The 26,959-nt window shown below is 38.5% G+C and overlaps 1 protein-coding gene across 1 annotated transcript in view; it reads left to right on the top strand.

Moving 5' to 3' along the window:
* Positions 1 to 26,959, top strand: part of DNAH14 (dynein axonemal heavy chain 14) — a 341,596-nt gene that overhangs the window by 202,149 nt on the left and 112,488 nt on the right. Inside the window, exons 44-54 of the mRNA XM_064595530.1 lie at positions 2,743 to 2,827; positions 5,504 to 5,733; positions 15,035 to 15,151; positions 17,301 to 17,459; positions 18,568 to 18,703; positions 20,261 to 20,322; positions 21,209 to 21,393; positions 22,351 to 22,479; positions 23,697 to 23,834; positions 24,733 to 24,900; positions 25,858 to 26,028. Of these exons, the coding sequence (XP_064451600.1) occupies positions 2,743 to 2,827; positions 5,504 to 5,733; positions 15,035 to 15,151; positions 17,301 to 17,459; positions 18,568 to 18,703; positions 20,261 to 20,322; positions 21,209 to 21,393; positions 22,351 to 22,479; positions 23,697 to 23,834; positions 24,733 to 24,900; positions 25,858 to 26,028 (1,580 nt within the window). The remainder of the gene's footprint in view (positions 1 to 2,742; positions 2,828 to 5,503; positions 5,734 to 15,034; positions 15,152 to 17,300; positions 17,460 to 18,567; positions 18,704 to 20,260; positions 20,323 to 21,208; positions 21,394 to 22,350; positions 22,480 to 23,696; positions 23,835 to 24,732; positions 24,901 to 25,857; positions 26,029 to 26,959) is intronic.

Here is a 26,959-nt window from a genome sequence, read left to right as displayed (position 1 = left end):
TGCTTTTTTTCATAAAGTTTTATTCTCATGGTTTTCCTTCTTTTACCATTTCAACAGTTTTCTGTTGTCTTTCAGATTTTAATTGTATTTTCCCAATTTATAAAAAAGGGTTTTAAGTCAGAAAAAACAAAACATAAAAGAACCAAAAATATTTTAAACAAAAAGTCATAAAAATTATAACCATCCTCATCAGTTCATTTAGTTCTGTGTAATTAATTGTTGTTGATCTTGATCTTTTGGTATCGGTTTTATGAATTTGTAAGTTTTTTTGTTAGAGTTCTGTAAATTCTTAGTTCAGTATCAGAGCCCTGTCCTCAGTAGTCTTTTCTGCAGCTCTTCTGGAACATGAAGCATTAGAGGAAAACAACTGTCTAAGTGACAAAAGACTTAAAAACAGCTCTGGTTAAAGATCTGATGAGAGTTCATTATAATGCAATTGACAAGGAGATTTGATTATTTTTGTGATATCTTAATTTAAAAATAACTAAATGATTGATAACATTATACTAAGACACCAGATTTGTAGGAATTTCATACAATTTTTAGAATATTTACATTAATAACATACATCTTTTTATATATAACCTAAAGAAAATTTAGTATCACTTTTATTTGAGAATGCTTTCTGTGTAATTTAATATTTCAAATAAGCCTAATTAGTTGAAAAATCTCTCTTTTATAGGGAGAGATAGTAAATCTTTTGAATTTGTCCAGGGACCTTCTTGAAAATCTCAAAGTTATTTCAAAGTCAAAAAGACTTCCTTTAGAATTTGATTTGGGGGAAGTTTATCAGAAATTTCACAAAGTTTTAAAATACTTGATCAAAGAGGATTGTATCACTGTGAAATTCATATTTAGTTATTAATTTAACCAAAGTGACAAAGAATTGAGGCAAATACAAAAAGTTACATAGTTGTTAAAAAACTTAGCTCTTATACTAGAGAAGACTCAGTTTTCTTAAGTAATCAAAGACCTGATAAAAACAACATGAATCCCTGTAGATTATTTTGGTAAAACAGCAATCATTGTTTTCTAGGCAGATTACTTAAAAGGTAAAGAAAAACCTCAAAAAAAAAGAAAAGAAAAAAGAAAAACCTCATATAATCCTATCAAGAACAAATCAATAGTCCCAGAAAACTTTCTTTTTAGCAGATGAAAGAAAATTAAGTTTTAGTTTCACATAAGCTCATTCTTGATATTAAAGCTTATTTTTCTTTAAGCCAATTAATAGAGATCTTTTATAAATTAATTTTGACAATATCATCTAGATACAGAAAAATGTTATCCATACACGGCATATATCTATCTGTTCAGACACATAAACAGACAGACAGACACAAAGAGAGACCCTATAGCTCCAAGAGTAACATTTATCTGTGAATCCGGCACAATAACATAAAACTCACTGGTTTATAAATAACTGTTGAGTTCCAGTTGTGTCTGTGGCATATGGCACAAGGGGCTGGAAGGATAGAGGGGAGGCCAGTACAAACGCCACCTGGTCACAGGGGTCTTCTCACAACTACGAAAATTTCCGATAAATGAAACTTAAAGTTCTTAAGAAAATGTTTAGCCTTACAGATAATGAAAAGAGCATTTATTTGAAAATGGCATAAAATTTTCATCTAATACAGAGATTTTTGAATGGGGAAAACACATCAACAGCTAGAATGTATTAACATATAAACTCTCACAGAAGCTATTCAAGGTATAAATTGATTCAGCCTTTCTTGGAGAGCCATCTGGCAATATATGTCAAGAATATCCATGTATTTGCCCTAGAATCTCTCATTCTAGAAATTCATTATAAAGAAATAATCACAGAAGTGTACAGATTTATGCACAAGGAGTTTTATAGCAGCGTTATTTATTATAAAACAGCAAGTTATTTATTATAAAACAGCATAGTGCAGCCATGTCACGTTTCAGTGGGAGACACGAAGACACACTTAAAAAGCAGGATGAGAAGCCAACTCTTCTTCACTTTTGGTTTGGGTTTAAATTTTAAAATACTTTATTTAAATATTACGTATTTATATAAAGGACCATAATGAAATGCATCAACATTTAATCATTTGTTAACCTATGTGTGGTAGAATTATAGAGTGATAGGTTCTACAAGAAGCCTATATTATTTTAATATAAAGAAAACAAACATTATAAAAGAGAAAATAAGCTAAAAGGAAGAATGAGTAATCGCTCACTCTCTCTGTTCCTCTGTGGCGTGCATGACCGGACAGAACAGGTGGGTGACAGGGGTAGGAGGGACATGGGTACAACCTGCCTAAAGTGCACCTGTTTGATGTTTGTTTTAGTAAATTCATTATTTGAAATTACATAGCTTTCTTTTCTAATCCTTCACTTCATTAGGACCCATTTACTATTTAGTTTGTAATGTACACCACTTTTGGAGGTAGTTACCTGAATGTCCTAAAGTTTTCATGTTGGAACGATCCAACTTACAAAAAAGTTGCTAGAATAGAATGAAGAAAAAAGTATGTCGATTTATGCTTTAAATAGATTAGAATCACTTCAGACAATTGCAGGTACATTCTCTGCTCCTCTTCTCTTAGAAAGGTAACTCCCACTTTGGTCTGATAAGGTACCTACGTGATAATGCATGAAAGAAAGATGTTCTGTGACAATTCACAAATGAAACAATGTTGAAGGTTAAACCTCACTAAGTTACCAGGTAAATTTGGGGTCTGTTGTTCACTGTGAAAAAAAACTCTTCCCTTTTAGGTGAAGATTTGAAGGACATTTCAACTGAGGAGAAAAGTTCTTCACATTCAAAAGTTTCTGTCAAATTCAAGAGTATAAAAAAGAGGTCAGTTACCTTCATTCAACAGACAACTGTTTAAGTACCTACTAAGTGACAGACCCTCAAGCAAGCTCAGGATTACCCGTCAATAAACCAGGACCTTTGTGACTTATAATATCAAAATTCACTTAAATTTATCTTACTGCAGCTTAAATAGAGCCCTTGTGTATCTAATGCGAGTTCACCAGATTTTGATGCTAAGTAAATTGGATAATATGAATACATCTGTGCAGACTCTGTACATATTTGAGAAAGGAATAAAATTGGCATGAATTTATTTCATGAATCTGCCATTTATGACCTGAGAAATGTTGAGCCAGTTACTAAATATTTTTAAGCTTTGATTTTGTCATTTATAAAACTAGAATAATTATGTGATGTGCTACATGTCTACAGTAGTGCCTGGTACATAGAGCCACTGTTGAGGCCTTCCTGCATCCCATTACAAGGCCCTGACACATTCATGTCACATTTTCTTTTAAATGACAGAACATTTGGGGATGCCTGGGTGGCTCAGTTGGTTAAGCATCTGCCTTCGGCTCAGGTCATGATCCCAGGGTCCTGGGATCAAGCCCTGCATCGGGCTCCCTGCTCAGCCGGGAGCCTGCTTCTCCCTCTCCCACTCCCCCTGCTTGTGTTCCCTCTCTCTCTCTCTCTGTCAAATAAATAAAATCTTTGAAAAAAAAAATAAATGACAGAACATTTAAATGCGGTTTTTACTCTGTCAACTCCCTCTTTGATTCCCCCTCTTGTCCGCATTTTCACTGTCCGCATCCTGCCCAAACCTTCACTGTTTCCTACCTGTCCTGTTGCAAGAGCCTCCCAGTTGGTTTTCCCAGTTCTTCTAGTCCATTCTCAACATGACAGCTATACATTATTGTAAATTTTTGTTAAATGGTGAGTAGCCATAAAAGAATATTTGTAAAGTATGTGCAATATACAAACGGTATACAAACATCCCTGTACACACCACATAGCTCTAGAAAACACTTGTGATTTATCTTTGAGGTCCCCTGTGTATCTCTCCAGATCTTATGCCATCCCATCATCTGAGGTAACTACCAGCCTGGATTTTGTATTTATCAGTACATTTCCGAACAACGTACTTTTCACCTTTACATGTTTTCAAACTTTAATGCAATCACTGTGTTCTTGGGTGACTTACATTTTTTTGTTCAGTGTTCTATGATTAATTCATTGTGCATGTAGAGATTCTTCATTTCACTGCTGTCTACTAGTCCATTGTATAAACCTGTTGATGGACATATATGTTGTTTTCAGTTTTTGTTATGACAAATTCTACTGCGATTAATATGCGTGTACTTGTCTCCTGGTATTTATATGCAGACGTTCAATTTTTTTAAGGTTTTTAAAAATGTATTCATTTGAGAGAGAGAGAGAGGGAGAGAGAGAGCATGAGCAGGGGGGAGAGACAGAGGGAAAAGCAGACTCCTCACTGAGCAGGGACCCCGATGCGGGACTCAATCCCAGGACCCTGAGATCATAACCTGAGCTGAAGGCAGAGGGGGCTTCACCGACTGAGCCACGCAGGTGCCCCGCAGATGTTCGGTTTTTAAAGAAACATACACTACAATAAATAAATAACAAATTAGAATGTTTCTTTTTTATCAGCATTTCATGCCTTCCCATTACACTCAGAATGGAAGGACAGAAGCCTTGTAGAGCATGAAAGCCGACCTCTGCACCGACTCCAGCTTCTTGTCTCAGTTCCTCAAACCAGCCTTGATCCTTTGACTTCCTGGTCGTGGCACATGTGTTCCTTGTGCTGGAAATGTTAATCCTCCTACATTTTGCCAAATCTCACTCAGTCTTCACGTCCCCGATCACCTGTCACTTCTCCCCGGAGGCTGTCCCTGCCTCCCGCAGGCTGACGCAGTCCCCTCTACCACCGAGGCGCCCAGCACGTGTGACTGCCTTCCTTACTCACATCGTGGCTTAGCATTCATGTTCTTGTGGAGAGAAGGGGTCATGTTCACTTTGTCCTGGGGAGCTGATACATAGTAGGAATTCAGTAAATATTTGCTGAATGAACTATCACACATGACTAGAAATTTTAAATAGAATGGTACATGTGCATTGGACATTCAGGATTGCCAATAAATCCTGAACTATTTTAAATGCCTTGAAATCAAGCTCAAACCTCTCATTCAGTCCATCAGCATCAACGCTGTCACTAGAGAGCCTCAGGGTCCATAGACCAGGGTGACCTTGCTGGCCCAGACCGGACGAGACTCTCCTCAGACTCACAGGGCCTGGCTTTAGCCAGGTAGAACTAGATCAGCCTCTAGAACTTGGTTGAGAGGAATACAGAGTGAGGGACTATTCACTTATGTTTTTGTACAGAGAGACCAGATCCTCTCCCAAAAGATAGGTAAACTCTCAACTAATAAACTGATCTAATAAATAAAAGTGAATCATTTGTACTAAATAAATGAAATAAAGATTGACTACAAATCTCTTATACAAATGGTACCTTAAAAATAGTAGCAGTGTATAATTTACATGACTTATCAATGAAAATTGTACATTAACCTTAAAACATTTATGTCAACACCTAACTGTATTACAATTTTTAATAATGAAACTTTGACATGATATTGAAATCACTGAACTTCCTTCTAAAAATTTTAACTCTCACCCTTCCACATGTGTCTGCCCCAGAGCTGAAAATACATGGTATCTGGAGAAGAATCCTGATAAATTAAAAATTATGCTTCAAAAGCTCTTCGTGTTTGCATTTACTTGGGCGTTTGGAGGAACTTTAAAGCGTGAGGATGAGCATGAAGATGACACAGTACTGTATTCGAGCCACGAGCCTGATACTCCTGCCAGAGTGACCTACGATTTTGACAACCTTGTGCATGAATTATTTGAAAGCAATCCACATATAGGTAAGTTCTGGGGGAAGCAGTCATAATCATGCTTACTTTAGAATATTAGTTTGGGGGCGTCTGGGTGGCTCAGTCAGCCGCTCAGTCCGACTCTTGATCTCAGCTCAGGTCTTGTCTCAGGGTCATGAGTTCAAGCCCCATGTTGGGCCCCTTGCTGTGTGTGGAGCCTACTTAAAAAAAAAAAACACAGATACTTTGTCAGAGCCAATATAAATCTCTGGATAAAATTTTAAAAAAAGAGAGACACCTGGGTGGGCTCAGTCAATTAAGGGTCTGACTCTTGATTTTGGGTCAGATCATGATCTCAGGGTTGTGAGATGGATTCTCTCTCTCCCTCTGCCCTCCCCCCCCTTAAAAAATTAGTTTGAAACTCTTTATGGTTGGGCTCAAATTAAAAGGCCCATCTTTTAAAATGTGAGATTAAAGGTAAAAGCACATTCCAGTACTCTTACTTCAGCAAAAAGAGACTGAAGTATATTCGATTCCTAGTTGATTCTTGTTTCTAAGGAAGCTTTAACACAAGTAAGACAGAAGAACAAAGATAAAGCCTTGAAACTATGGTCTCAGCCCAGTTGAGCCCACCAGACATATAGCTGGATCTGTATTACACATATCATCATGCACCAGGAACTTCTGTAGGTTGTAGCTTCATTTACTTTTTAAAGACTAATATTGTAAAAATTATTTTATGGAGTCTTAGATTTCTTTATTATATGTGTTTTTTGAGTCAGTTCTAACAAATGTAATCTATTCTAATATTCTGGAATGGTAAGCCTTCCCAATTAGCTGTTACTGATTAAAGGAACTTGGAACAGATGAAGAGATCCTTGGTGCAGGGACCAAAAAGACACAAAATAGTGAACATGAATGTATTTAAAAGAACTTTGTTAAATAAAGATGAGAGCTAAAAATATTTACCAAAAGTACAGATTTGACCAGTTTGTGTGATGTTAACTCTTAAAGTATCCTTTTGAAATTATTTGTAAAAGTTCTACTTAAGATATCTTTGATCACAAAGTCTTATGTTATTTCCTATGGAAATTAACTTTTTGTTGTTGTTATGTTAGTCACCATACAGTACTTCATTAGTTATTGATACAGTGAATCATGGGAAATTAACTTTTTTTTTAAAAGATTTTATTTATTTATTTGAGAGAGAGAATGAGAGAGAGAGAGCACATGAGAGGGGGGAGGGTCAGAAGGAGAAGCAGACCCCCTGCTGAGCAAGGAGCCCAATATGGGACTCGATCCTGGGACTCCAGGATCATGACCTGAGCCGAAGGCAGTCGCTTAACCAACTGAGGCACCCAGGTGCCCGGGAAATTAACTTTTTAAAAAATATTTTACTTATTTATTTGAGAGAGAGCACAAGCAGGGAGAGTGGCAGGCAGAGGGAGAGGCAGAAGCAGACTCCCCACCGAGCAGGGAGCCCGTTGCCAGGCTCGATCCCAGGACCCTGAGATCATGACCTGAGCCAAAGGCAGATGCTTAACTGACTGAGCCACCCAGGTGCCCCAGAAATTAACTTTTAATATCAAAGCATTGCATGTTAATTTGTTGTTGAACTTAGTGATTCAACTGGATATTGCTAACTCCTAAGATAAACAAACTGCCTGATTTATTTGTCAGGCAGAAATACCTCAAATTCCATTATTTCTTCTCCCTGTGAACCTAAAGACAAGACAATAAATTATACATCATGTTAGATTGTTTATCTTAAAATGATGAATATGAAATTTTGTTTTGTCATCTGAAGTACCAATAGAAAAGCTAGTTTGAGACGAGGTGTAGGAATGAAAGGAGAGGCAGGTGGTCACAATCGTAAAAAGTACAAAACCATCAGAATGGAAATGAGAAGAGAAAAAAGGGAGTCCAGAAACCTCCCACTTGTAGTCATCCTGGTCATCCTATGAACTAAATTGTAAAACACAAAATAATTAATACTAAGAAAGTCTACCAATAGAATCACCTATCATTAAATTAATTCATTCTAGGTGAAATTATTATAGCCTAACAGACTTTAATATAAATGTATTTAGGGTTCTTTTTTGAAAGATAAAGATTTTTTAAATAAATAAGCATATATGAAGGAAAAAAAAAATATTGGAAATGAAAATAGAACATATGGCTATGAAAAAGGACCAGATAGAAATTCTGTAGTCATTCAAGTGAAAGAGTCAGTAGACCAAATAAACTCTACCCTTGGGACCATCAAAGAAAGAATTAGTAAATTGAGGGGTGCCTGGGTGGCTCAGTTGGTTAAGCGTCTGCCTTCAGCTCAGGTCATGATCCCAGGGTCCTGGGATCAAGTCCTGCATCGGGCTCCCTGCTCAGTGAGGAGTCTGCTTCTCCCCTCCCTCTGCCTGCTGCTCCCCCTGCTTGTTCTCTTTCTTTCTCTCTCAAATAAATAAAATCTTTAAAAAAAAAAATGAAGGCGAGATAAAGACTTTCCCAAATGAACAAAAGCTGAGGGAGTTCATCACCACTAGACCTGCCCTACAAGAAATGTTAAAAAGAGTTCTTCAAACTGAAGTGAAAATGTTTATTAGAAGCAGGAAAACATATGAAATTATAAAACACATTGGTAAAAGTAAGTATATAGTCAAACTCAAATGCTCTAATACTGTAATATGGTGGTGTATGAATCACTTAACTCTAGTATAAAAATTAAAACCCCAAAACATTAAAAATTACTATAGCTGCTTAGATGTGTAATGGATTCACAGTATAAAGAGAGATAAATTGTGACATGGAAAACATACAGTGTGAGTGGAGGGTAAAAGCGTTTTTGCATGTGATTGATATTAACTTGTTATCAGCTTAAAAGATGTTTTATGTAAATTTCATGGTAACCACAAACCAAAAACCAACAGTAGATACACAAAAGATAAAGAAAAGGAAATTAAAGTATACCACTAGGAAAAATCATCAGTTCACAAAGGAAGAGAGGAAGAAGGAACAAGGGAACCACAAAACAGCCAGAAAACAATCAGATGACATTAGTCTTTTTGCTTTTCAAAATTACTTTAAAAGTAAATGTATTAAATTCTGCAATCAAAAGATATAGAGTATATAAATGGATTTTTAAAACAAGAGCTGCCTACAAGAGATTCACTTCTGATTCAAGGACACACAGAAGCTCAAATTGCAGGGACGGGAAATGATATTCCATGCAAATGGAAAACTGAAAGAGAGGTGTAGCTAAGCTATACTTATATTGGACAATATAGACTTTAAGTCAAAAAGTGTAAGAACAGACAAGGTCGTTAAGTGATAATAAAGGAGTCAATTCATCAAGAGGATATAACAACTGTAAATGTATATGTACCCAACATCACAGTACCTAAACTTATTAAGCAAATACTAACAGATGTGAGGAAATAGAGACCAGTCCATTAATAGGGGAATTTAATACCCCACTTTAAACAATGGATAGATTGTTCAGAGAGAAAAATCAATTAGGAAATATTGGAACTGAGCTATACTTTAGAGAAAATGGGCCTACCAGATATATAGAGAGAATTCAATCCAACAGCAGCAGACTACACATTCTTCTCAAGCACAAATGCAATATTCTCCAGCATAGATCATATGTTAGGTCACAAAAGAAGTCTTAACAAATTAATAAGATTGAAAATTATACCAAGTATCTTTTCTGACCATAGTGGAATGAAACTAGAAATCAATACCTTGATGAAAACTAGAAAATTAAAAATATGTAGAAATTAAATGACACACTTCTGAAATATCAATTAAAAAAATTTTAAACCTTGAGAGAAACAAAAATGGAAACGCAGCATGCAATAACTTATGGGTTTCAATAAAAATTTCTTAGCAGGAATTTTATAGCAATAAATGCTTACATGATGATAAAAGAAAGTTCTCAAATAATCTGACTTTACACTTCAAAGAAAAAGGAAAAGAAGAATAAACTAGGCCTAAAGCTAGCATAAGGAAAGAAATAGCAAAGATCAGAGTAGAAATGAATTAAAAGAGACCAGAAAAACAATAGAAAAGATCAATGAAACGAAGAGCAGGTTTTTTTGAAAAGATAAACAAAATTGACAAACCTTTACCTAGATTAAGGAAAAAATAAAAGAAGACTCTAATAAAGTGAGAAATCAAAGAGACATTGCAATAGACACCATAAGAATACAAAAGATCATAACACAGTACTATGCACAATTATACAACAACAAATTAGATAGCCCACAATAAGTGCGGACATTCCTAGAAGCATACAATCTGCCAAGGGTGAATCATGAAGAAATAGAAAATCTGAACAGACCTAAACAAGTAATGGGATTGAATAAGTAAGCAAAAAAACTTCCCATCAAACACAAGTCCAGGACCAGATGGCTTCACTGGTGAATTCTATCAAACATTGAAGAAGAATTAACACCAGTCCTTCTTAAAATCTTCCAAAAAAAATTGAAGACAAAGGAAAACTTCCAAAGTCACTTTACAAGGCAGCATTACCCTAATGCCAAAACCAGATAATGACACCACAAAAAAAAAAAAAAAAAAACTCTACAAGCCAATATTCCTAATGAATACAGATACAAAAATTTTCCCCAAAAATGAGCAAACTAAACTCAACAACACATTAAAAGAATTACAAACTATGATCATGCAGGATTTGGGATGCAAAGATGGTTAAGTTTATGCAAACCAATAAATATGATGCATCACATTAAAAAAAAGGAAAGATTAACAACATATTATTTCAATAGATGCAGAAAAGGCATTTGACAAAATCCAACATCATCTCATGATAAAAACGCCAAACAAATGTGATATAGAATTAACATATCTCAACATCAAAAAGGCCATAAATAACAAGCTCACAGCTAACATCATACTCAATGGTTAAAGAGTGAAAGCTTTTCCTCTAAGATCAGGCATAAGACAAAGGTTCTCACTACTCCAATTCAACATAATACTGAAAGTTCTAGCCAGAAAAATTAGGCAACAAAAATAAATAACTGCGAAGTAGGTCAACATAATAAATCCTTCTATGAGAAACTCACAGCCAACATCATACTCAATAGTGAAAAAACTGAGAGCTTTTCCCCTAAGGTCAGTAACAAGACAAGGACGTCCACTCTCACCACTCTTATCCAACACAGTACTGGAAGTCCCAGCCATAGCAATCAGACAATAAAAAGAAATAAAAGGCATCCAGACTGGTAAGGAAGAAGTAAAATTCTCACTATTTGCAGATGACATGATACTAAATATAGAAAACTATAAAGACTCCACTGAAAAATTACTAGAACTGATAAATGAATTCAGTAAAGTCACAGGATACAAAATCAATGTACAGAAATCTGTTGCATTCCTATACAGTAATAATGAAGCAGCAGAAAATGAAGTTAAGAAGACAATCCCATTTCAAATTGCACCAAAACCAATAAAATATCTAGGAATAAACCTAACTGAAGAGGTAAAAGACTTGTACTCTGAAAACTCTAAAACACTGATGAAAGAAACTGAAGATAACATAAAGAAATGCAAAGACATTCCATGCTCATGGTTTGGAAGAACAGATATTGTTCAGGTGTCTCTACTATCTAAAGCAATCTGCAGATTTAATGCAATCCCTATCAAAATATCAATGGCATTTTTCACAGGGCTAGAAAAAACAGTCCTAAAATTTGTATGGAACTGCAAAAGACCTCAAATAGCCAAAGCAGTCTTGAGAAGAAAAACAAAACAGGAAGCATCACAATACCTTACTTCAGGTTATATTACAAAGCTGTAGTAAGCAAAACAGTATGGTACTGTCATAAAAATAGACACATAGATCAATAGAACAGAATAGAGAGCCCAGAAATAAACCCACAGTTAGGGGCACCTGGGTGGCTCAGTTGGTTGGGTGTCTGCCTTCAGCTTGGGTCATGATCTCAGGGTCCCGGGATCGAGCCTCGAGTAGGGCTCCCTGCTCAGTGGGGAGCCTGCTTCTCCTTCTCTCTCTTCCCCTCCCCCCCAACTCTCTCTCTCAAATAAGTAAAATCTCTAAAAAAATAATAAACACATAATTATATGGTCAATACATCTTCAACACAGCAGGAAAGAAAATGCAATGGGAAAAAGAGAGTCTCTTCAACAAATGGTGCTGGGAAAACTGGACAGCCACGTGCAGAAGAATGAAACTGGACCACTTTCTTATACCATACACAATAATAAACTCAAAATTAATTAAGGACCTAAATGTGAGACCTGAAACCGTAAAAATCCTAGAGGAGAACACAGACAGTAACCTCTTAGACATGGGCGTAGCAGTATTTTTCTAGATATGTCTCCTGAGACGAGAAATAAAAGCAATAAACTAATCAAAATAAAAAGCTTCTGCACAGCAAAGGAAACAGCAAAACTAAAAGGCAATTTATGGAATGGGAGAAGATACTTGCAAATAACATATATGATAAAGGGTTTGCATCCAAAATATATAAAGAACTGATATAACTCAAACCCAAAAAACAAATAATCCAATTTAAAAATGGGCAGAAGACATGAACAGGACACTTCTCCGAAGAAGACATACAGATGACCAACAGACACATGAAAAGATGCTCAACATCACTCGTCATCAGGGAAATGAAAATCAAAACCACAATGAGATACCGCCTCACACCAGTCAGAATGGCTAAAATCAAAAACACGAGAAACAACAAATGTCAGCTGGGATGTGGAGAAGAGGAACTCTTGTACATCATTGGTGAAAATGCAAACTGGTGCAGCCGCTGTGGAAGACAGTACTGAGGTTCCTCAAAAAATTAAAAATGGCACTACCCTATGATCCAGTAATCACACTAGTGGGTATTTACCCCCAAAATACAAAAACACTAATTCAGAGGGATATATGCACCCCAGTGGTTATTACAGCATTATTTACAATAGCCAAAATATGGAAGCAACCCAAGTGTTTATCAGCTGGATAAAGAATGGATAAAGAAGATGTGGTATATACATACAATGGACTGTTACATAGCCATAAAAAAGAATGAAATCTTGCCATTTGCAACAACATGGATGGACCTAGAGCATATTATGCTAAGTGAAATAAGTCAGTCTTGAGAAAGACAAATACCATATGATTTCACTCATATGTGGAATTTAAGAAACCGAACAAACACATGGAAAGAGAGAGAGACAAGCCAAGAAATAGATTCTTAACTCTAGAGAACACACTGATGGTCACCAGAGGGAGGTCAATGATGGGGAGTCAGGAGGGCACTTATCATAATGCAAAAAAAAAAAAAAAAAAGATGAGAGAAAATAAATAAAACATCTTTGAAAAGAATGGGAAAAAAAAAGAAGTAAAAGGCATCCAAATTGGAAAGGAAGAAGAAAAATTGTCTCTGCTTGCAGATGATATGATCTTTTATACAGAACATCCTGAAGAGTCCACCAAAAAACTTTTAGAACTAATAAATTCAGTAAAGTTGCAGGATTCAAAATCACACACAAAAATCACTTGTGTTTCTATGCACTAACAATATACTAGCTGAACAAGAGTTTAAGAAAATAGTCCCATTTATAAGTGCATCAAAAAATAAAATACCTAAGAATGAATTAACCAAGGAGATAAAAGATCAGTACACTGAAAATTACAAGACATCGATGAAATGAATCAAAGAAGACACAAATAAATAGTCTGTGCTTATGAATTGAAAGAATTAATATTGTTAAAATGTCCATACTACCCAAAGCCATCTTAGATTCAGTGCTACCCCTATTAAAATGGCAGTGACATTTTTCACAAAAATCGATAAAACAATCCTCAAATTCATATGGAACCAGAAAAGACTGAAGAGCCAAACAATCCTGTGGAAGAACGAAGCTGGAGGCATCACGCTTCCTTATCTCAAACCGTATTACGAAGCAATAAAAATCAAAATAGTATGGTGCTGGCATTGAAAACTGACACATAGACCAATAGAACAGAATAGAGTCTAGAAGTAAACTCATGCCCGTATACCCAACCAATTTTTTTAAAAGATTTTATTCACTTCAGAGAGAGAGGGAGAGAGAGCACACAGGCAAGCAGGGAGGGACAGAGGGAGAGGAAGAAAGAAGCTGAAGCAGACTCCACGCTGAGCACAGAGCCCATTGCGGGACTCGATCTCACAACTGCAAGATCATGCCCTGAGCCAAAACCAAGAGTCAGACGCCCAACTGACTGAGCCACCCAGGGGCCCTGAGCCAACCAATTTTTGACAAAGACACCAAGAAGATAGTCTCTTCAATAAACAGAATTGGGAAAACTGGATATTCGCATGCAAACTGAATAATGAAGTTGGACCCCTATCTCACCCCAGTGACAAAAATTAACTCAAAATGGATTAAAGATGTAAATGTAAGACCTGAAACTATAAAATTCCTAGAAGGAATTGGCATTGGTCTCGGCAATGATTTTTTGGAATTGGCAAAGGCAACACAAGCAAAAAATAAGCAAATGGGACTGCACAAACTTGAAAAGCTTCTGCACAGCCAAGGAAACAACCGAATAAAAAGGCAGCCTATGGAGCAGAGAAAACATTTGCAGACCATATATGTGGTCTAGTATCCCAAATATAGATAGAACTCCTACAACTCAGTAGCAGCAAAACAAACAAACAAAACAACCCAGATGGGTGGTTACCAGGGGTTAGGACAGAAGACAAAAGGGGTAGCACTAGGGAGTTGTTCTAGGGTTTTAGGATTGTTCTGTTATCTCATCCATTATGGTGATTACAAAATACATTCAGGCAGCAAAAAACTCCTAGATCTGTATACTCCCCAAAAATGAATTTTCTGGTATATAAAAATTTTATAAATGATTCAAAGAACTGTATCAGATATTCACACTATTATCTTCATATGGTGAAGCCATGACTAAATTCTTTTGCTTTTATTGTTCTGTATTTTTTGGAATCTATTAAGAAAATTTATTACTTTTATAATGGAAAAACAAATGTGCTTTACAAATAAGTGGCAAAGTTATCTAATACACTGGTTTGACTAAAACCAGTATATCACTGTCATTTAATGATATCCAACACGTGATAATAAGCAGAACTTCTGGGTAAGATTTCAAAGGATATCAGATCATGATTCACCTTGCTTTCTGGATATAAAAAGACATTTTTATGCAATTAAAGATCAGAAGGAAAAAAAGGATGATATACCCTTGGTGAATAGTTATTATTTCTGATTCAACAATCAGATTTTTCACATAGAGATCATATCATCAATGAAACATTCCATAAATGAACCTTTCTTACTGGATTTATTTATTTTTCATTTTCAAATGTAGGCATCAATCTACCATCCGGTAAACGTTCTATCTTTGGCTATTTTGTGGATTTACAGCAATGCGAATTCATACCATGGTCAGAATTACTTCCTAGTATTCAGACACTAATTCAAAAAGGTAAGAAGAATTACAAGAATCATACTCTAACTTTTCTAAAATGTTGAGAGTACTTTATATATAAAAGTTATATCAGCAACTTTGAAGATTGATCTGTTCCAAGTTTGTGCAGAACCAGTTTAGATCTATGTTTATGAAGCATGCCTTTAAGAAAATAACCCCTGAGTATTGCTTTCTGAGAAACTGGAATCTATTTGATTGAGTCAATTGTGCATTTTAAAACTATAGCTCATTGAAAGTTTTACTAGTAGAAATATTTAGTATTTTAATTAGCTGTGGTTATTGAAAGCAGAAAAGGGAGAGGACCTCTTTTAAAATAGGAAAAGCATATATGTAAGAACTACACTTGATTATAAAAGAAACAGCTAATTAGAAAAGAAGAATCATACCTTCACACTTCACAAATATCCATAAATGCCTCATTGTTCTTATTCTCAATCTTCTGCATACTTATAGAAAACAAAGATACAGAAAATTGCTGTACCACAAGAGCTTGGTTGAAGCTTGAGGCAGGAACTTAATGATCAAGCTTCATTTAGAGTTCTTGCAAATCTAAGAAATTCAATAAATGCAAATTAACTTGAATTTCTTTGAGGTCAGGTTTCTCTCCTCAGTGAATTTCAAAGGTTGGTTATAAGACTTTCTGGCAGAAAACCAGAGGTATCATAATTACGAAGCATCCAGAAAGTTCTAATTTTGAATTAATTTATACCAGCATTCTATTGTATAATATTTGTCACAGTAAGTATTAGTGGGTGATTGTATTTATTTAAAACCTCCGAGTTGTATATCATATGTTAGTGCTATATTGGTTATTTTAATCCTTAGCTTTTACTACTACGTACAAAAACACAACTGAATACCAATGCATGTAACTCAGTATCTTAGTTTACCATTCCTGTGGGAATCTCCAAATCTGAGATACCACTTCCTCTGGTCCCACCTTATCCTAATTGTAGGCAACAAGCTTAGAAGAAACTAAAACCCTCCCAAGCTTTCAAAGCCAACCTATAACAGGAATCTAAATGTCAGAACATCACAATATCTTCTTCAATAGAGCCTGTGCAAAGTAAATCAGAGGTCCTGGTACCAGACCAGTCTCTGGCACCAGAAACAAAAACATAACAAAACTCCACATTTTGTTCATGTAAGAATCCAGGAAGATTCTCAGAAATGCCATTAGTGATACACGGTGCTTTGGAATGAAAACACTGGAAGGCACCTTGTCAATATATATCAAAATTATAAATCATATGCCAGTTTATACTAACCCAGCAACTCTGCATGGGAGAAGCTGTGTGCAGAATGACATGGGTATATTCTATAAACTCAGCAAAAGACTGGAAAGACCATAATCTCCATTGCTGGAGCACTAGCAAGAAATCTATGATAACATTCATCTCTAAAATGTACTCAATTTTTAAAAGTTCCTGACCAGCATACACAGTACGGGACCTAGTTTCTAGAATACAGGAATGAGCGAGACTGTTGATCGCATACCTTTATATACTTCAGAATCGTGCACCATGTGAGTGTGTCTAACATTAGAAAAGCGACTACAAGATGAGCAAGTGAGGTCTCTGTTGTGGGGAGCCCTTCTGAGAGGAAGAAGCTGTGGGATCAAGAGAGATTTGGTTTAGTTTTGGGGTGTGTGTGTGTGTGTGTGTGTGTGTGTTTGATTTCATATAAAATTGCCCATATTCAACTGGTTTTTACTAAATAAATGTCAGTTCCTGTCGGTCGACCAATAAAAAGATGGAGATACTGGTACATAAGTGTTTGTACATCGGAAAGTCAACAGAAACAAAAGACAGATAATGGGGGGAGAAGGCTTACCCAGGAAGGGAAGTTCTTCTAAAGGGCTGCAGGAGGCTTCAGCAGGAGAGCTGCTTTCTTCCTTTTGCTGGAGGGAAGGATGAGGAGAAGGGGCATTGTGTGCGGGCGGTGGGAGAGTCTGAGGAATGGGGGGTTGGTTCACCAGCTGAGTGTGGGTGGAAGGAATAGCTGCTGAGATCAGCAGGGACCCCCCGGCACTGGCATCAGCTCTATACAGAGCTGTACAATGTACAGACTTTTCCGGAAAGTATTTAGTACCTCAAAGATTAACGTTTATCTATAGGTCATTTGAAACTTTTTAACTTTACCTTAGGAACGTCAGTACTAGTGGACCCTGAAGGATCAAGTGAAAACCTCTTGAAGATCCCAGAATTTGGAGACAGCATCAGTCATATTGCCACCAGAGATACAGTGTCCCTTTCCTTCCTCATAAGCCTTCTTTTAAAGAATTTCTGCCCTGTACTTCTCACAGGTATTAAGAAGATTTAAAGAAGGAGAATTTATAGAGTTAGGAACAGGCTTAGTAATTATTTAGCCTAAACATTTTACTTTATAACTGGGGGAAAAAATATTCCCTGAAAAGCTTTAGATACCATATCAATATATATTCTTATCAGCAGTATATGAATGCCCATTTCCCCATGTTCGCTGGTAGAGGACATTATAAATCTTCATCCTTCTGTTCCTTCCGAGACAAATTCCAGAAGTAGAACTATAGGATCAATGCACGCACGGCCTGCACAGCCTCTGGGCTGACGGCCTTAGAGGGTCCCTGATGGTCTGATTAAATGTACTCACATAATTACATACAAGGAACAAATGAAAAGAACCTGCCTGATTTAAAAAAAAAAAATTACACACGCAGTTCTTCACCCCATTGCTCAAAGGTTTCCGTCTTTGAACATTACCCCATGAGTGATTCAATACAGCCCCACCTTCCTTACCTTTCCCAGCTCCCTACGCTGTGTTGCCCATCACCAGGGGCCATGGTAGTGCTCCCGAGTTCCGTACAGAACATATTGAGGCAAAATGAGGCTGGAACTCTCAGACAATCCCTACCTTGCCTCCAGTTTGGCCTAAGAAAATTCTTACTCTTAATATCCGGTGAATTGTAAAGTCGTGACCCTGCAGTAGTTTGTCATCACATCTCTCCCCCAGATGGTGCTGGCAAAAATTCTCAGGGAAATGAATTTCGTTTGCTATAAGCAAAAAGATTTGCGATAGGCATAAATGAGCGTTCAGTTAAAAATAATGGTTAACTCTGAATCTGTCCTTTTATAAGAGATGTAAATAATTTGAGAGGATTTCGTATTTACTTCCTGATTTACCCAAATCTTAACCATGGAGCACTGGGTGTTATGCACAGGCAGTGAATCATGGAACGCTACATCAAAAACTAATTATGTAATGTATGGTGATTAACATAACAATAAAAATTTTTAAAAAAATAAAAAAGGGAGAAAAGAATCCGTATTTTTCATGCAGTTTTCAAATAAAATGTTACTGGTTCATCTTAATATGTTAGTATCTATTCATTTCCTTGGCTATAAATCTAACCTAATGTCTTTTTTTCACCTCAGGAGACCCTGCTGTTGGGAAAACCAGTGCCATTAATGAAATGCTTCAGAAGTTGGAGGGCCCTGGAGCACTGGATGTGAAATATGGCTCCATCTTAGGAGAAGTCCTACTATACAATGAAATTAAAAAATCAAGGTTGTATATTTAAACGTTAAATTTGATTTGTCTGGTAAAAAAAAAAAAGTTTGCTTTAACATATAAATGTGCCTTGTTTTATTTTTTTTTTTTTTAAAGATTTTATTTATTTATTTAACAGAGGGAGACATAGCGAGAGAGGGAACACAAGCAGGGGGAGTGGGAGAGGGAGAAGCAGGCCTCCCACAGAGCAGGGAACCCGACGCAGGGCTCGATCCCAGGACTCTGGGATCATGACCGGAGCCGAAGGCAGATGCTTAACGACTGAGCCACCCAGGCGCCCCTAAATGTGCCTTGTTTTAAAAAGCAAACCTGTTATGTAAAAATGCAAAATTCTTCCAAAGAGAAGTGAAGAAGAAAATCTGTACTTTTCCGAAGTATTTACACCTAGATTAATTCCTTTAAATGAGGAATGTTTACGTTTATTTTAAATACAACTAAATTTAAAATCTCCTTTTTCTTACATAGCAAAGTGCAGCTATAGACTATTTTCCTTCTTGGAAAAATGCACCTAAAACATACCAAAAAAGTGTTGCATATAATTGGTTTTCTTGCACTAGAATTTTCATCTTATCAAATATAAAATATTCTTTAAACGTGGGGCTCTTAATCTCAGCTCAGGTCTGATCTCAGGGTCCTGGGTTCCCAGCCCGTTAAGCTTCACCCACACTTGGTGTGGAGGCTACTTGAAGAAAAAATTTCTTTACAAAGAACTTTGTTTCTCCATGTCTCTTTTTAAAAGGGGGTGGAGGGGGAAGCAATGAAAAAGAGTTCTAAACTGTGCAAATAAAATGCAAATTTTTAAAGTTAATTCTAATTAAAATATGGAAGAAGCACACTGTTGTTTGAAACAAATGATACCGTTGGATTCCTCCCAAACTGCAGCCCATCTCCCACCTGCACTCGCCAAAGCTGTCCTATCTTCCCAAGACATCTTGAATTCCCCCATTTGTCTTTCCAACACTACTGGTAGCCAGAGCACTGTCACCTGGAATGATTTTGGAATAAATCCTACTACACTTAAATAAGGCTGTAAAAAATCAGAGAAATAATTTTTGAAACATTTAATGCCATAGGAATCATTCCTTATCTGAATTATTATAATCATAAATAACGGCACTAAAAAAGAAATCTTACTGTAGGCTCACTATTTAAACTGAACTGGATTTTAAGAAAGAAATCACATTACAAAGAAACACCTGAAGACATGACCAAAATAAAGGTGGAAGGGGTTTCTGTTGAGTCATCCACAAGGGAAAGCACATTTTATAAAGGGACCAGTGAGTTAGTGGCTTACTACCCATCGGGGATACCAGTAACCTGGTGCCCCAGGATTTGTTCAGTTTGTTTTTGAGAATAATCCTGTGGTGTTGGACTTAATGTGGCAGTGGCGGCACGATCTTATCTGTGAAAGTGTAAGCAGGAAAAAAGAGTATTTGTTTTCTTGTAGGAGAATGAGGTAGAACCCAGCACACACTGCTACTTTGATTGTATTTTATTCGTATGGCTAGTATGGTAAGCAAGCTGATTTTGAATCTCGAAAACCTTTTATTCCTATAGCCTGAAGCAGAATATCAGCATCTTGCTTTCTGAAACCCACAAGACAGCCGCTGGAAGTCGAGGTACGCATTACGTTGGGTGAAACTCCTTCCTATCAGGTCACTGCATGCTTGTCTGGAATGTCAGAATGAACAGATTTCCACTCATAGCTTAAAATCGAGAGTCCTGAAAGATCCCCACTCCCCCCTCAGACTGCCATGCCCTGCCCAACAGCTGGGGTGCTGATGGCGTAGTGTCCCACAAGTGGGGACCCCAGCATCTTGGGGGAACTTTGGACCAAGTCTGGAAGCACCTGGAGGCAGTGTTGGCCTCTCCTGTTCCTTCATGCTTGTCCGAGTAATGCAGGGGAGAAGTTACTGGATGAGTTCTCAGATCCTCCTGGAGAACTTGGGCCGAGTGGTTTGGGAGTAGCCGCTCCATTTCTGAAGAGGAAAAGCAGGGGCAGCCTCCAGACAGCTGCAGATCGTGAAGGTTCTTGCCTGGCCAGAAGGTTCTTGCCAGAGGAGTTTTTGGTTTTGTTTTTACTTTTATATTTGCCGTAGCACCATCCCGAGTGGCCCTTGTGGAGGATGCTGTCAGGGAATGTGTCCTAAGTCTGATGCCTTTGGTGGACGCAGGTGCACGCTGCTTTTAAACCTCTCCTGGGTGCTTTCAGTAGATACATACCGTCTTGCACATCCCAGTACTTTGAAGTCATAAAAAGGTACCAGTGTCAGTTGTGCATAAACTACAGAGACCCCGCAGACCACGTGGAAGGGAGGAAACCACTGGAAACATTTCACAGTTGGTACTCCTTCTCTCACTGAATTGTCCTCAGAGTGATTTCTTGCAAATTACAACAAAAGAGTAAAATTATGTAACGTTCATATTTCCTAACACCTTAAAATAAATCACAAATACTGTTAAAGTACTCTAAATTTGTGTTTCTTTCCATATTTGGCATAACAGATAAGCCTATTAAAAAGCCAGCAGTCAGAACTGATGAAAGTTCATTGAAAAGTGATAAGAAAGGAATTATAGTCTCAACAGTAAATTTTAGTGTCAGTACCACAGCTGCCAAAGCCAAGGAGATGGTCCTGAAGAAATTAGTAAGAAGAACCAAAGACACTCTTGGAGCACCAAAGAACAGCAGGGTAAAACGCCTCCCATCCCGTTGACTAATCTGCTTCTGCCACTCTAGCCATAATGTGATTTGTTTTATTTAATAATCATAAACAGAGAAAGCACCCCTGCACATTGCTAGAGAATGCACTTTATAAATACTGATCAGTATAATACTAATCAATTATATGGATTTGGAATTACTAAGGCCAAAAGAAGCTCCTGGAATCTAAATTAAACATGACCAGATAAGACAAAAAATGCTTTAGATGGTTTCGTAACGGTGCATTTGACCACATTTTCTTCCCACAACCATGAGTTGGGACTGTTAAAAACCAAAATGCAACTGAGTAAATTTTAAGGATTTATTGGCTTTACTCACTTACTCATGAATCTGCTAGGCATCCAACTAGCAGAAAGAAAGGAGCTTCCAGGAGCTGTACAAAATGAAAGACTTTACAAGCAGAAGGGCGGGACGGCGGGGGGGGGGGGGGGGCAGGGGGCGGGAAGCAAGTTATCCTGGCAAACAGCATGTGGGTTGTGATGATGTCACCTTCCCCCTGGGGGTGGCAGGGTGTGTCAGGACGACCAACCTAGAGCTGAGTGACTGGCTTCAGATACCCTTCTGGGAGAGCCTGGGAGAGCCGAAGCTGTCATTAAGTCTGGGTTGGGTGGCCTGGGGCTTACCAGGGACTCCCATTTGGGGCCTGTTGTCTTATTTTTAACATGATGATAAGAGGAAGGCAAGCCTAAGGGAAAGGTACCAAGAGAATAGCCTTGTTGGGGGTAGCTGCTGTTTTGAAAACTTACTGTTGTCTAAAGTCATCTCTTCAAAAAGGAATTTGGTCTCCTGCTTTTGAATAGAAAAACAGGCATGTCGTTTCATATAACTTTGTTCTTACACCATAGTGTAGTTAGTATTCCTAATGTGTAACTGAAGGAAAGGCAACACCAAGTGATATGTTTTAAAACCTTTTGTCTTGCTCAAGATTGTCCTGTTCATTGATGATCTGAACGTACCGGAACCGGATACGTCCGGAGCTCAGCCACCCCTGGAACTGATCAGGCAGTTACTAGATATGGGAGGTCTGTACAACACTGAGAAGAACGCTTGGAAGGTACAGCATATACAAAGATTTTGTTCCCATTAACAATGAACTAAATGTTCATAACCGAGTTGAGTGAGTTGAGACACTTGGGATGAACACACAGAACACATCAGAAACCCTACCTGAACCGTGCCGAAGACATCTTTGTCATTCCACACGGCTCCATAGGATTCGCTGTTAGTGAAAATTCCAAGTATGCCGTGTAGGTTTAATTTCTGAGTCAAATGCTCACCATTATTAATCACATCAGCAGCTCATCAGGTTATGCAGCATCAGTGAACACATAGGAGAAAAGCTAGCGAAAATGCGCCCCAGCACGTGCATCTTACTGTCTGTGTAAGAGTGCTCTGCGTCTTTCTCTGCAAGATCACTAATCAGGGATGTTCCATAGCACTGCACAGTCCAACAGATTCACAGGGCGGTATTCCTGGGCCGTTGTTTCCATTACCTTGAACTAGTCAGAATGGCTGCAGTTTTTGAAGAAGCAAATGCACTTGTCTCCTTACTTGGTTCCTTCTCTGGAAATCACGAGCCCTGCGCTCAAGAACTGACTTTGTCTGTGGAATTAGACGGCTGCATTACAAAGTTTCACGTCTCAGACAAACCTGGGCCAGGGATCCTGGACGCCACCCTGTCGGCTCAGACACCAGACTATGTGAACCACCCGTTATCCCGCAGCCAAGAGAAGAATCCAGATGCAGCCCGGGCAGGGAAAATCCAGGAGACTGGCCTCTTGTGGGGTTTCTGTGGCTGGGGTCCGGCCTGTTACAAAGCTGTTACAAAGCCCGCCATGAGCCCGTGAGCCGGTCTGCAGGACCGAGGCCCGCTCTGCAGTGCTCCGAAGGCACGGTGTGTCCACGGGCCGTGACCCTCACAACCCTGCCTTCCCTGGGGACCCGCTCCGTGCTCCTGAGCCCTCCCTCATCACCAGAGTCCTCCACTCGCCTCAGCATGTTGCTCCGTGTCCAGTAATTGCTTTTTCAAAGTCAGGCTATGGCTTGATGACATTTAGAAAGCCTCCTAGAAGGAAGCTGTCTCGAAATTGCATTTGAGGGTTTCAGTTACTTCTAAGAAGATCAATTTCTATTGTGGTCACAGGTTTTGTTTTTGCAGTAAATCATCTTTTCGTCTAAACATTGAAATCTTCTGTTTACTAGGGGCTGAGAAATGGGTGATATTTCACTTTCTACAGATACATGTATTCGCCCTTTTCACTCTTCCCACAGAACATTCAAGATCTTTCTCTAGTGGCAGCCTGCGGCCCTGCAGCAGTCAGGAGGCACGTCAGCCCGCGTCTCCTCAAACACTTTTCCATCCTGGTGCTGCCTCATCCTCCACAGAGCGCCCTGCGCGCTATTTTCCAGGTAATGCAGTCAGTTCATTTTCTATTGAACAAGAATTTTAATTCCATAGTATAAGAGAAGATGTGAAAACTTAAAACCACTGATATTGAAAGAAAATTCCCTCAAGGGGATGGGTTTTGTCTCCCCCCCCCCCCACCCGCCACCCCTTTCTGGCCTGTGGTTGTAATTTGCCTCTAAATAACTGAAACATAAGCCAGTGTGCATTAGAAATACATGTGGCACACGTTTAATGCATGGGTAAGATGTGCATCCTATGACTTCATTCTCAAAGACCCTAATCCAGCATATCTGGGATGGAGCTCAGGAGTCTGCATTATTAACAAGCTCGCCTAGAGTTCTGCTATCCTGGTTTGTTCTCTTTGTTTCTTTGTAGAATACAAAGTAAGAAAATCTGAAATATCTGATTAGAAAAATGGCTTGACTTTAAATCTAGTTTGATGAGAAAAATAAATTTGAGGGACACCTAGGCGGCTCAGTGGGTTAAGCGTCTGACTCTTAATCCTAATGTAGAAGAATATATATACATACACCAACCCAAAATGAGAAAATAATTCTGTCACCTTGTATTCCATCTCGTAACCTCTCCTAGAGAGCAAGGGGGCAGGACAGTTGTCAGCACTCCCGGTACACACTCAGGTAGGGCATAAATTGTCCCCAGAGCGCAGCAACACCTGCCTCTAGATCATTCACCAAACTCGGACCAAGGAGAATTTCCCCGGTTTGCGACCCTTGCAGTGTCTTTGTATTAGTCTGTTTGGTTTAAAGTGGATTCTAATTACTAACATTTTAAATGTCATAAATCCTCCATGATAGTACACACATCTCCTTTTTAGTAGGGATTAATTAGGAAGAAACTGTGCTTAAACTTTGAGGCTGACTATAAAATTTCCTTTTAAAGGCTCATTTGGGAATGTATTTCTCCATCAATAACTTCACATCCAACGTTCAGAAAAGTAAGGATCAGATAATATCTTGTTCTCTCGCTGTCTACTATCAAGTATGTCAGAACATGTTGCCAACCCCAGCAAAATGCCACTACCTCTTTAATCTCCGAGATATCTTTAAGGTGTGTTTTAAAATCCATTTTTTAGCTTAACTTTAAATTGTAAGTTGAGGAAATGTAATTTTACTGAATTGACTCTCTTTCTCTCTCTCTCCTCTTTGCTCCACTGTCAACATTCAGTTGTTAGAGAAGGGGGGAACAAGAAATCCAAGTTGATGAGTTTTGCTGTTTATTAGCAGTTTATCCCATGAGCCATTTAAAAAGAATCATTAAAACAATGCCCTGCAGAGAATTCAGTGATGAAGCCGCACAGACTGTTAGAATATTGGCTGAGAGTCTCAGCAGGGAAAGCAGTGGCAAGGGTATTACACAGCTTTTGGTTTTGCTTTATTTCTGAGATATTAGTGCAGCTCTCAGAAAATGAAAGCCTGTATGCATTTCATAAATATGCTTGCATTTCCCACGAGTCTTGCTTTTTATAACAGGAAATGTTGCCAACCATGCTGACTCAGTCACTAGCCTTGATCAAATAATTTTCAGAATTAAAACATTAAGAAAAGCAATTTTTGAATTCGGTCTTTCTCTCCTTGCCATGGACCTGTGGTCCAAAATAGTGCTTATCATGTTTGAAATGGGTTATAAATTCTTTTAATCCAATTCAAAATGTTAGAACATGCCTGCATGAAGAAGCATGTCCCGGTCACCACCTGCACCCCTGGCTCCAAGTCAGCCCCAGTGGTCAGGACCCATGGCTTCCCGAGCCGGCGAGGCCTCCACTAGGCCCGGCCGAGGGGGCCTTAGCCCCTTTCCCTCCGGGGGGGTGTGCCATGCCAGTTTTCTCTGAGTTACAACCTGCCCATCTCATCAAAAATCAAGTTTATCACTTGGAGAAATGGACACTTCTCACCTCAGATCATCGCTTCTGTTTGTATGGAATCGTAAACCTGAACAAATTGAGCCTCTGCTTCACAGACTACCTGCTAATGTTCAAAATAAACCTTAGGTTTCAATCCCTAATAGCTCCTCCTGGGACTGCTGCAAGCCGAGAAGGTCGTCGTTAACTCCAGACAGATGGCGGCTCTGTTCTTAGTTCACGAAGCCACCCGAGTGTTTCACGATCGCCTAATGGAATATACCGAAAAAGGGCTTTTCTATCAACTTCTCTCAAAGGAAATTGAGACTTATTTTCAGGTAAACCTATATTTTAAAAATTATTTTAAATGGTATCTCAGGCAAAAGTGTTGTTTTCTAAAAGCCCTCAGGCATTTCTATAATATTAATAACAACATTATTAATATCATTAACAATCCCATTTTCCACTTGATAATGTCTAAATGAACATGGATTTGATGGGATGGAAATGACAAAGTCTTGATGCCCTTGCTCATGCGTTTGGCCTTCAAGCCCTGACACAGCTCACGTTTCTCCAGGCCTGGCAGAAGCGCTCAGTCCCCGTAGCTCCAGCGCCTTGAACTTTGGTCTCCACGGAGCCCCTGGGCTCCCAGTCCAGAAGGAAGGAGAGCAGTTCAGGAGACTGAACCACACCACAAGCTGGTGGGGAAGCACAGGGGCGAGTTCAGCGCCTTCACGAGGCCATGGTGTGAGTTCCTCTCGAGAGAATTGGGGGGGGGGGGCGGGGTCCTTCGGAATTCCTTCCAGAGGTGACTCCTCCTTCCTTTTCTGTCTTCTTTGGTGGTGCTGCTTTCTCTTGTCCTGTTCATAAGAGCCCAGGAAATATAATGAATTCACAACAGAGAAAAAAAAGACTTTTGGGTATGAACCTTATACCTAGAGATACAGACATGCACATAAACTCAGAATGCAGCGTATATACATATATGTAGACCTGCGTTCGTGTGTGTGTGTGTGTGTGTACTGTGTACATGTACATATGTATGTTTAAGACTAGTCCCAAATCCAGAAAGCTTTTAAAAAATACCTTCGAGACACTCCCATCATTATTTCCTTTCAGTCCAGGCTCTCTGCTCTTCAGCCCAGATGAGAGCTCTCTGCTCTCAGCCCAGCCCAGCTCCTCCTTGATGTGATTGTTCATGTCAGCGCACAGCCCCTACCCTCCCATGTCTCCGTTGAGCTCACAGGGGTGATCCTTTCCCACCTGCTA

Source organism: Mirounga angustirostris, unplaced genomic scaffold (genome assembly GCF_029215605.1).
Source record: "Mirounga angustirostris isolate CCGP_5_RB_7025 unplaced genomic scaffold, mMirAng1.0.hap1 SCAF_6, whole genome shotgun sequence".
Classification (NCBI taxonomy): domain Eukaryota; kingdom Metazoa; phylum Chordata; class Mammalia; order Carnivora; family Phocidae; genus Mirounga; species Mirounga angustirostris.
This window is presented reverse-complemented; position numbering and strand designations above follow the sequence as displayed.